The sequence below is a fragment of the Peromyscus californicus genome, unplaced genomic scaffold (genome assembly GCF_007827085.1).
Source record: "Peromyscus californicus insignis strain IS unplaced genomic scaffold, ASM782708v3 Scaffold_4__1_contigs__length_199733344, whole genome shotgun sequence".
NCBI lineage: Eukaryota > Metazoa > Chordata > Mammalia > Rodentia > Cricetidae > Peromyscus > Peromyscus californicus.
The window spans coordinates 116,255,580-116,266,837 of NW_026294562.1; the positions used below are offsets into that span (position 1 = coordinate 116,255,580).

The 11,258-nt window shown below is 35.5% G+C and overlaps 1 protein-coding gene across 1 annotated transcript in view; it reads left to right on the forward strand.

Annotated features, from left to right (window-relative positions):
- Nucleotides 1–10,994, forward strand: part of LOC128125723 (vomeronasal type-2 receptor 116-like) — a 28,507-nt gene extending 17,513 nt beyond the window's left edge. Inside the window, exons 2-6 of the mRNA XM_052763369.1 lie at nucleotides 4,122–4,398; nucleotides 4,770–5,576; nucleotides 6,287–6,511; nucleotides 6,903–7,026; nucleotides 10,075–10,994. Coding sequence (XP_052619329.1) covers nucleotides 4,122–4,398; nucleotides 4,770–5,576; nucleotides 6,287–6,511; nucleotides 6,903–7,026; nucleotides 10,075–10,994 — 2,353 coding nt within the window. The remainder of the gene's footprint in view (nucleotides 1–4,121; nucleotides 4,399–4,769; nucleotides 5,577–6,286; nucleotides 6,512–6,902; nucleotides 7,027–10,074) is intronic.
- The last annotated feature ends 264 nt before the right edge of the window (nucleotides 10,995–11,258 follow it).

Genomic DNA, 11,258 nt, shown 5'->3' on the forward strand with positions numbered 1-11,258 from the left:
AGGTCTTTGATCCACTTGGAGTTGAATTGTTTTTTTTTTTTCTTTTTTCTTTTTTTGGTTTTTCGAGACAGGGTTTCTCTGTGTAGCTTTGTGCCTGTCCTGGAACTCACTTGGTAGCCCAGGCTGGCCTCGAACTCACAGAGATCCGCCTGGCTCTGCCTCCCGAGTGCTGGGATTAAAGGCGTGCGCCACCACCACCCGGCCGGAATTGAGTTTTGTGCTAGGTGATAGGTATGAATAAATTTGTGTTCTACTCCATGTATCCATTCAGTTACTGTCCTTTCACTTTCTAAAATACATGATTTTTAAATTATTGTCTAGTTTATATTATTTGGCATAATAGTATTTCACAGATAAGTAATTGTAGTGAATGAATGGGAGAATTCAATATTAAAAAGGCATATTCATCTCCAGTATAGAACAGCAAGGGCCTAGACAATGTGACATAACTTCATTTCTTTCTGAAAGAGAAAATTGTAAGATATACAAGACTAAGACACTGCCAAAAAAAAAAAACTGATTCAAACGTGAGCATTAAAATATCATGGGAAAAATAATCATTCCATCAGTTCCATACTAGCTTCACAGCCACATGTCTGTCTAGTTACTTGAATATGTATTTAGTCACAAAACAATACAGAAAATATGGATGAGGCTAACACAGTCTGGATGTCCAGCTCCTAGAATTGCTCCAGGGATGTAAATAGAATGCCTTCAGAGTAGCAGGATCTTAAGAAATTTTTTTATCTGAGAGTCGATAGATAGAATAAGTTTCTATCTATCTGAGGGAATCAGACTCACATTCAGGATATGAGTGTCATGCTCTTTATTTTCTCTATAGCTTCAATTCTCTCTCAGGTAGCAATTCTCTTGCTCCCTTTGTCCTACACAGGTATATACACATTTAACAAGAGGCTCTTTGCAATAAAAATAAAATATACAAAAGCATATCTGAAGGTCATAGCACATGAGTAAATGAGTAGCAGCAGAGTCATTTACCATGGCAATGCATAGGTCCCAAATGTAAAAATATATTTTCTTATCCTGTTTGTAACCCCTAATCATAAGGAAGTGACTTGTAGCTATATATTCAAGGCTGTGAGGCCATACAATCTTCTGTAGCCCTGGCTCATTGTGAAAAATTTTCCATGTAAAGCTGTTTCTCTCTTGAATTGGTTAATTGATTACTTGTTATTTGGGACCTAAATAATAAACAGGTAGTTAGGTGAACCTTGAATTTTGTTCATAAAATGAGGCTAGAAGTTTGTACAAAGTGTTAATTACCAAAGAATTTAGTAGGGAGAGAATGTTGGTCTCTATTATCAATGGGGTGTAGCTAGAGAAAGTAGCATAGCATTTTAGTATGCTTTGTGATTAATAACCAAGGTTAGACATCTGCAACTCTATCTTTGTGTATATCTGTAATGCTTAACTTATGGTCCATTTTCAGAAACATTCAGTCTAGTTTGAATTTGCTCTCAGGCCCCAAATCAGCCAATAGTATGTAGCTCCTCTTAGAACTGAGAAGAAATTGCTAGTCTGGGCTAGTGATTAAAAAAAAGAGGGCCTAAGTGCCTTATAATTGCTGTGGGATGGTCTGTATGTCAAATGTGTTGCTCTGATTGGTCAATAAATGAAATACTGATTGGCCAGTAGCCAGGCAAGAAGTATAGGCAAGACTAACAGAGAGGAGAATTGAGAGAACAAGAAGGTGGAGGGAGACATTGCCAGCCGCCGAAATGACAAGCAGCATGTGAAGATGCCGGTAAGTCATGAGCCATGTGGCAAGGTATAGATTTAAAGAAATGGATTAATTTAAGATGTAAGAACTAGATAGCTAGAAGCCTGAGACATTAGGTAAAACAGTTTAAATAATATAATTGTGTGTTTATTTTATAAGTGGGCTGTCAGAATGCTGGGTTTGGTGAGACCAAGAGAGAAAACTCTCCAGCTACATATAATCCTGGTAGAATAATGAGAATTATACAACTTAATGAGAAGTCATCTTTCTGACCATCCATAGATATATGTGCCCATAATATTGAGATGTAATCAGGAGATTACATATACACATCATATGAGATTATCCATTACTGTAGCATGAATCTTAAAAGGTCTTAATAATAAAAACAAACCTGGAGCCAGGTACTGGGGTGAACAATGAAATATCAGAGAGACAGAACAGGCCACAGCTTACCTCACACCACCAACTTCTCATCTGAACTTGTTTCCTCAAACTACAAGCCTCTTTGTCCTCATCCAAATGGATCTCATCTGTACTGCTACTAACAGCCTGAAAGCTTCACAGGACTCTAGTTCCTGGTCCTCATGCCTTAAATAACTTTCTGCTTCCTGCCATCACTTCCTGGAATTAAATGCATGTGTCACTAAGCCTGGCTGTTTCCAGTGTAGCTTTGAACTCACAGGGACACAGTATCACCAAACATTAAAGTTCAGGTATTGGGGAAATATAGTGATATTTTGTTCCCCAATATACTGTGCACCCGAATAAGCTTACCTGGGGTTAAAAAACAGAGCAGCCACTAAATATAGAGACCAGAAAATGGTGGCACGCACACACACACACACACACACACACACACACACACACACACACACTTTTAATCCTAGCATTCCACAGGCAGAAATCCATCTGGATCTCTGAGTTCAAAGCCACACTAGAAACAACCAGGCATGGTGACACATGCCTTCAATCCCAGGAAGTGATGGCAGGAAGCAGAAAGGTATATAAGGCATGAGGACCAGGAACTAGAGCCTGGTTAAACTTCTAGCTTTTAACAGCACTTCAGCCTAGATTCATTTGGGTGAGGACTCAGAGGCTTCCAGTTCAAGGATGCAGGATCAGCTGAGAAGCTGGCAAGGTAAGTTCAGCTGTGGTTTGTGTTCTGCCCCTCTGATCTTCCAGTATTCACCCCAATACCTGGCTTTGGGTTTGTTTATATTAATAAACCTTTTAAGGTTCATGTTACAGGGAGATAGCATACCTGCTTATGCATATGTGACATTACAGACACAAGCAACAGTGTCCAGGGGCTGTGGCTCTTTAAGCTGTGTCTCAAGAGGATCTGCATTAGAGAATTATTTACCTGGTGAGATGACACCTGAACTGTCAGTTGCCATCTGCTGTATACTCTTGGGCCTCTAGTAAAACCATTGCTACCAGCAGCTCTCAGCATGAGGCAATATCTAAAATACTCATAAACAACACAATGCAATGAGATGTTATTGTTAAATAAGATCAAACTCTATATGAAATATATCAAAACATTTACATCCAATCAAAATACCTTAAGTGAAAGAGAGAAGCTAAAGTAAGTCTATTACACAGGACATATCAGGACAAGTCTAAAACATTCAACACAGGACATGCTCTGTAATACCAAGCTGAATATATAGGTTGAAAGGCAGCATAAGGGTTCACGTAAAGAGAAGGTAATTCATTCCTCACTGGAAGCAGGTATACTTATATCCAATCTTATATCACTGAATATTGCAAATCCTTAAATACAAAGTGAAAATAAGAAAGTATGAAAGGAAAGAGGGAGTATAAGAATTATTATACTGTTTTCATTATCTATGAATCCCTCAGCCTTTTCAGAGCTCTTGACACAGGCAGGTTTGGCTGCCTAGTCTTCATATCCCTAACAAAGACATATCTTTGTCCACTGCTGACTCTGTATAAAAGTATAGCATTCCAGATAGCAGATAATACCCATTTATTTTCCACATATATTAAATGTTAGAATTACAAGACATACAAGATGATGGCATGAGCAGATTCAAAGGTAGCCAGTACAAACTTTTCTAGCCCCTGAATGGCATGCATATATTTTATGAAGTTTACAGAAAATAGGATGGAACATTAAGAAAATTCTAAGTAAAAGAATCAATCTCATTGGTATGAAATCCACTCCTCCTCCCGAAAAAGCCATTAAGAATCCTAATATTCACGCATAGGTCTCTCATACACAAAAGAAGTAGGACTTGTGTCACTTACTAATGAGACAAAAAAAGAATTCAGTATTATTCTCACATTGAGTGTGAGTTAAAATTGTCATGTTTGGAACCAATCTCTCATGAATAGTGTGCTCTGTTTTCAGGTTGACACCGAAGAATGTCCACTTGATTTTCTCTCTTTATTATGCCATGGAAGAAATCAATAGGAACCCTCATATTTTACCAAACATTTCTCTGCTAGTTAACATCAAATGTAACCTGGTGAAGGAGAAGAAATATGGTCTATCTCCAAAAAGAAGTGAAAAATTTCCTAACTACAACTGCAACAATCAGAGAAAACATTTAATTGTACTTACAGGACCGATATGGGGAGTTCCTGCAACTTTTGGAGCATTCCAGTACATGTCTAGAACTCCAGAGGTGAGTTGAGGTACAATAATTTTAATGAAATAGTCTCCTTCAAGCTGACTTTCTGAGTACCAAAAAGGTTAAAAGGCAGAGACTGGGTTTATATCTATTCAGTTCTATCAAAAATACATGCTCAGATACTTTCAGCAGAAAACATAACAACTTAGTCACAAAAAGACAGCAGAAGTCTGAAACATTTTACCAGAAAACTTAGTTTATTTGTAGTTTTTGGACAACCACAAAAAATTGAATATGATTTTAATAATGAGGATAAGAACTCAAATTTTCTAACACCCCCACCATTTGCTTAGTACATGTAGGTCTTAGACCAAGCATTATTCATTACATCTTTGTCATTTATGCTTATGTTCTATGTCCTCTAGCTCTACTATGGTTATTTTCAACCTCTCCTGAATGTCCATGAACAATTTCCTCATCTCTACCAGATATCTCCAAAGGACACATCTCTGCCACTAGCCATGGTGTCCCTACTGGTTTACTTCAGATGGAATTGGGTGGGAGTGATCATTTCAGATGATGACCACGGAATTCAATTTCTTTCTGAATTGAGAGAGAAGATGCAAAGAAACATTGTCTGTTTAGCATTTGTGAGTATTATCGCCAACGGGAATTTATCACTCCTTAAAATGTTTGATAAATACTTTAACCAGATCATGATGTCTTCAGCAAAAGTTGTGATTGTTTATGGAGACAAAGACTCTACTGTACAAGTGAACTTTATACTATGGCAATCTGTAACAGTTAACAGAATCTGGGTCAGTATGTCACAATTTGATAGAATCACAATTAAAGGAGATTTCTTGCTTAACTCCCCCTATGGGACTCTCATTTATTCACATCAGAATTCTGAGATATCTGGTTTTAAACAATTTATGCAGAAAGTGCACCCTTCAAATTACAGTAATGAAATTTCATTGGCTAGACTATGGTGGATTTATTTTAATTGTTCTTTGTCATCATGTAATTGTAAGAATATGAAAAATTGTTCAACAACAAATATATTCAAGTGGTTGTTTAGGCACCGGTTTGGAATGTCCATGAGTGACTCAAGTTATAACTTATACAATGCTGTGTATGCTGTGGCCCACTCACTCCATGAAATGCTTCTGAAACAAGTAGACATATGGTCAGAGAATGCTGGAAAAGGACTGGAATTGGACTCCTGGCAGGTATTTTTCTTGCATTGCATGTGCTGTATGTCATAGAGATGACTTTCTTGAAGGGAACCACAGTTTTCTAAATCTAGGCAAACTACAAACTTTTCTTCCAGGTGCATATATTTCTGGACTCTTTCACTGCATGTGATGAAGATCCTGTTAGTATCTTAAATTTTGTTACAGGTGATACTGGCACAAGTCTGCATTTTACATTCTAAGTGAAGAAATGTTGTCCAGAATATTTCAAACACAAACATTAATCTTATGTTTTTAAAATTTGGAAGAAAAATATTTTTTCATGAATTTCTTAAATGGCAACAAGAAAATGAATTTTTATATGATAAAATTTGCTCATCATTGTAATACATAGATTCCTGATAATATTAGTAGCACTGCTACATTTTGAACAATTATAAAACACAGTTCTCTAGGTTATGATCAAATAACAATGTTGCCAGGAAGAAATAGAGAATGCATCTTTAATCTATAAGCATATAACTTAGGGTGTGTGTGTGTTAGAGTATCAACCCAGTGAGAAAATTTTAACTTTAAAATGCAGGGAAACTTTATGATTGTATGTAATTTCTTTCATTTATTACTGAGTACTTCTAATAAAGTTACATTTTAGGAGAGGCAAATGAAAATTACTGGCATTATATACTTCACATTTTCTGTCCTACTGTGAAGGCATAGTTAAAAGTAAAATAATATATGTGTTTTAGATGTTCTCTTTTCTGAAGCACATACAGTTTATAAATCCTTCTGGAGATCTGGTGAATATGAACCAAAAGACAAAACAGGATACAGAGTATGACATTTTCTATATCACATATTTTAATCACTTTGGACTTAAAGTGAAAATAGGAAAGTTTTCTGGACAGTTTCCAAATGATCCACAATTGTACATATCTGATGAAATGATAGAGTGGGCCACAGATTTTAGACAGGTAAATTGGTCTTAACTCAAATGATTTACCTGTAGCATAAATACTCTAGAACAGCATGCTTTGTCTTTGGTATGAAGAGTTTTGATTTTATTCATTTATTGACTCACTTCCACTCCTCTATAGTCTCTCTCTCTCTCTCTCTCTCTCTCTCTCTCTCTCTCTCTCCCTCCCTCTCTCCCTCCATCCCTCCCTCTGTGTGTATATCTCCCTCTCTTTTCTCTTGTGTGTGTTTCATAGTACATAAATCTCTATACATTTGTAATGTTTGTCATAAAATGGATTTTTACTTTATATCATATGCATTTAAAAGAGAATCTTTAGTGGCTCCTTGTTGTGAATCACTGCAGCTTTTGCAACTTACATTAAACTCTTTGTGTCTGCTTTTCCTCAGAGTCCACCCTCTGTATGCAGTAGGCCCTGCAGTCCAGGACACAGAAAATCCCCTCAGGAAGGGATGGCTGTCTGTTGTTTTGATTGTGATCCATGTCCAGGAAATAAAATTTCCAACATGACAAGTAAGGAAATTATTTATAAAAATGATTAACAGATTTTTTATTTTCTATCATATTTTCATAGTTCTCACAACGTCCTTTGGAAATATGGATTAGATGAATCTTACTATGAAGTTGAAAGCATCAGTAACACTGCTATTTGAAATAATATACTCTGTCTTTTAAACTACATTTTTGTGTCATTATTCTAGAACCATTGAACATAATATATTCTCTTGGACATTACTTTAGAGCACTAACAGTTACTATTGCAACTCATCTTCATCCTAATAGTCAGCATTTTTTAATAAGTTGTATCTACATTTCAGTTTATTTAAGATGTATATACTGTGCATACATATGTTTCTAGTTCCCCTGTTCCCAGTGTTTCTAACAGGGAGTATATGTTCAGTGACATTGCATCATGTTTTAGAAACACTTTTTTTGTACTGTGTGCAAATGCAGATCATACTATGTATAAATATAAGATGTAGAAATATAGAAATGTTATCATTGGTAGTTTGTATTTTCAGTTTTACTGTACTTCATAGGTGAGTTTGGATGCCATCATATTGAACTCTAAAATAAAGAGTTTATTATAATATTCACATCAAATAAATCAAAGAGATTTTTTTAATTAAAGAGGTGGTTTAATCTAATTTGAGGTACAGAAACTGAAAATTTTGTTTTGGTAGTGTATCAGGCAACAGAAAGGTAGAATTAATAACTGTAGTAGTGATAAGATATAGCTGAATACTTAACTGACAGTTTCACTTAGAGCCAGACCACCATGTAAATGATTCTACATGAGTTAAACTTGGGAATTATAAAAAAATTATAGCTCAGGTTTTTAAAAATTACATTAAAATAATAAACATGTTTGAATACAAAACCCAGTGTGTAATGTGAGAAAGCAAACTACTTGAATAGAATAATGCAGAAAAAGAAAATAAAAATTGTTTAATTTTTATTAAAAATTATATATATATATATATATATATATATATTCCAAATTAACTGATCAAATATTGACTTTTGTGTTGGTTAAAGACAAGATACTGCCGGGCGGTGGTGGCGCACACCTTTAATCCCAGCACTCGGGAGGGAGAGGCAGGTGGATCTCTGTGAGTTCGAGGCCAGCCTGGTCTACAGAGCAAGATCCAGGAAAGGCACAAAGCTACACAGAGAAACCCTGTCTCGAAAAACCAAAAAAAAAAAAAAAAAAAAAGACAAGATACTATACTCAATTTTTTTTAACTCCCCTTTCACCTACTTAGAAAAGTACAAAAGGAGTGGAGGAAGGGGAAACTATGGTAAAGGTGTATTGTATACAAGAAGAATATATTTTCCATACAAAGAAATAAATAGAGCATTTTATAATTAATTTTAAAAGAATATTAAAAATTAAAGTGTTATAATGCTCCTAATCAACAGTTTAGATGACACTCCTTAGCAATACCAGAGAGGAATGAAAAACTGAAACCTAATAGAAAATTTTTGATGGATAGACTCACTGCTGGAATGGAATCATCACTTTTCAGTGGTCTGTTGTATCAATGCAATTGGAAGAAAAAGAAATATGTTGAGGTATAAATCAAAAATTATCAGCGTCATCTAGTACTATCTTTCAAATTTATGCCCTTAAGATATAGAATATTATCTAGATATTGTTGTTTTCTCAATAAATACTATAACATTGGGAGCATTGCCTGTCAAATCTTATAGAAATTTATAAAATTTGCAGATAATGTCCCCAACTAAAGTTCAAATACTGAAGCATAAAACTCAATGGGATGTTTTTGACATGTAGAGAATTTAGATGGGAATTTGTTCATGTTGTTTCTGCTTTCCATGACAGTGCTGGATAATTTTTCTATTTCTTTTCTTTTTTTCTTTTTGATAATACAATTATATCACTCTCCATTCCCTATCCTTCCTCAAACACCTCCAATAAAGCCCTCTATAATATCTTTCAAATCTATAGCCTCTTTTCTCATTAATTGTTGGTATGTGTATTTGTCTTATGTGTAGGAGTATGTAGATATATTTCTAAACACAAACTTTTCAGTCTGTGCAATATTACTTGTATGTTTTCAGGCCTGACCTTTTTGATTTCCAAAAATAATCAGTTGGTGTGCTTCACTCTGGGAAAGACAATTTATTCTGATCTTAGATGCCTGTAGCTCTCTTTCTAGCATTGTGGCCTGATGGTCTTTCCCCCATCCACTTTGCCATGTCTATTGTTTTTGAACTTGTTCACCCTAATTTAAGAAATCATGTTTGTGAGAATTTATGGCTGTAGCTTGTGACAGTTATAGGAGACACTGATTCACATCAAATTCCCTGATCCCCAAGCTCTTATAATCTTTCCATCCCACTCTTCTTCAATTTTTCCTGAGCCTTAAGTGACAGAGTATTGTAATACAGGTATCCATTGTACTTAGTTGCACAAATCTATACTTTAAATGGCGGTTATTTTTCCCTAGTAGTCTCTGCCTCAATGATGAGTTTCCTTGATGAGGGGAGAGCACTTTACTAATATGTGTGTAAGCAGAAATATTTTGAACATTGTTAGGTATTATTCTGTAATCATAATGTAGTACATGTGGGTTCTAATATAAGGATTGGGTAGAGTTTGATTTCCTAGGAGCCCCATGAGTTCATTTATATGCGGGACCTAATTTGTTGCTGATCAATGAATTATAAGATGCATTAAACTAGCTTATTATCAGTTCTTATTTTGCATAGTACACAAAACTATGAAAAATAAATGTGTTTTTTCATGAATGATTTAATCCAAGGTAGGTTACTGTGGCTACCTGAACATTATTTAAAATTATATTATTGTCTTTTTTTATGTTCATGTGTAAGATAAATATAAAAAAAACCCTTTGCATTAAGAAGAAAGGCAACAGAAAATATAATTAAATCCTATGCATCAAATACATTTAGTTTTCATATAACACAAGATGTAAATATAATTTAGCTATGACTTCCTAATGCATTAAAGTGTCATGTTTCATGAGTACTAGGGAAAAACTAAAACTGAAAATACTTCCCTTCCTATACTAGACATGGATGATTGTGTGAAGTGTCCAGATGATCAGTACAGCAATGCAAAACGAACTCACTGCCTCAAAAAAGTTGTGACCTTTCTGGCTTATGAAGACCCATTGGGAATGTGTCTGGCCAGCTTGGCTCTGTGTTTCTCTTCTCTTACAGCTATTGTACTAGCTATCTTTTTGAAACATCAAGATACACCCATAGTTAAGGCCAATAACCGAGTTCTCAGCTATGTCCTACTCATCTCCCTCATATTTTGTTTTCTCTGTCCCTTGCTTTATATTGGCCATCCCCATATGGCCACCTGTATCTTGCAGCAGACCTCCTTTGCAATTGTCTTCACTGTGGCTGCCTCCTCTGTCTTGGCTAAGACAATTACTGTGGTACTAGCATTCAAAGTCACTGTTCCAGATAGAAGAATGAGATGGCTGCTGGCATCAGGTGCACCTAACTTCATCATTCCCATCTGCACTGTGATCCAACTAATTCTCTGTGGAATCTGGCTGGGAACTTCTCCTCCATTTGTTGATGAGGATGTACATGCTGAACATGGCCATATTTTGATTGTCTGCAACAAAGGTTCAGTTATTGCCTTCCACTTTGTCCTGGGATATTTGGGCTCCCTTTCCTTGGCAAGCTTCACTGTAGCTTTCCTGGCCAGAAATTTGCCTGACACGTTCAATGAAGCCAAGTTCCTGACATTCAGCATGATGGTATTCTGTAGTGTCTGGATCACCTTCCTCCCTGTCTACCAAAGCACCAAGGGCAAGGCTACAGTAGCTGTGGAGATTTTCTGTATCTTGGCCTCCAGTGCAGGGCTACTTTCTTGCATCTTTGCCCCAAAGTGCTACATTATTTTGTTCAAACCACAGATAAATTCTTTTCATAAGGTCAGGAAAAGACATTCTAAAACTGAAAATATCCATTAAATATAACAAACTTATTTCCTACACCACACATGCCTATAATATCACAAACATCTTTTCTGCTAACCAAATATTATGTCAAAGTAAGAAGTTTGATCTTATGAAAAATGTTGAAAATAAACTGCATAATAACGTTGAACACAAAATCTGGACTTCAGTTCTCTTGGATGAAACATTATAATAAGTCATTTCTTCATATGTAATTCTGCTTTTTGTTACTTTTTGTTATTGAATTGTGTAGTATCTGGGTATTGACATGTAATCTTC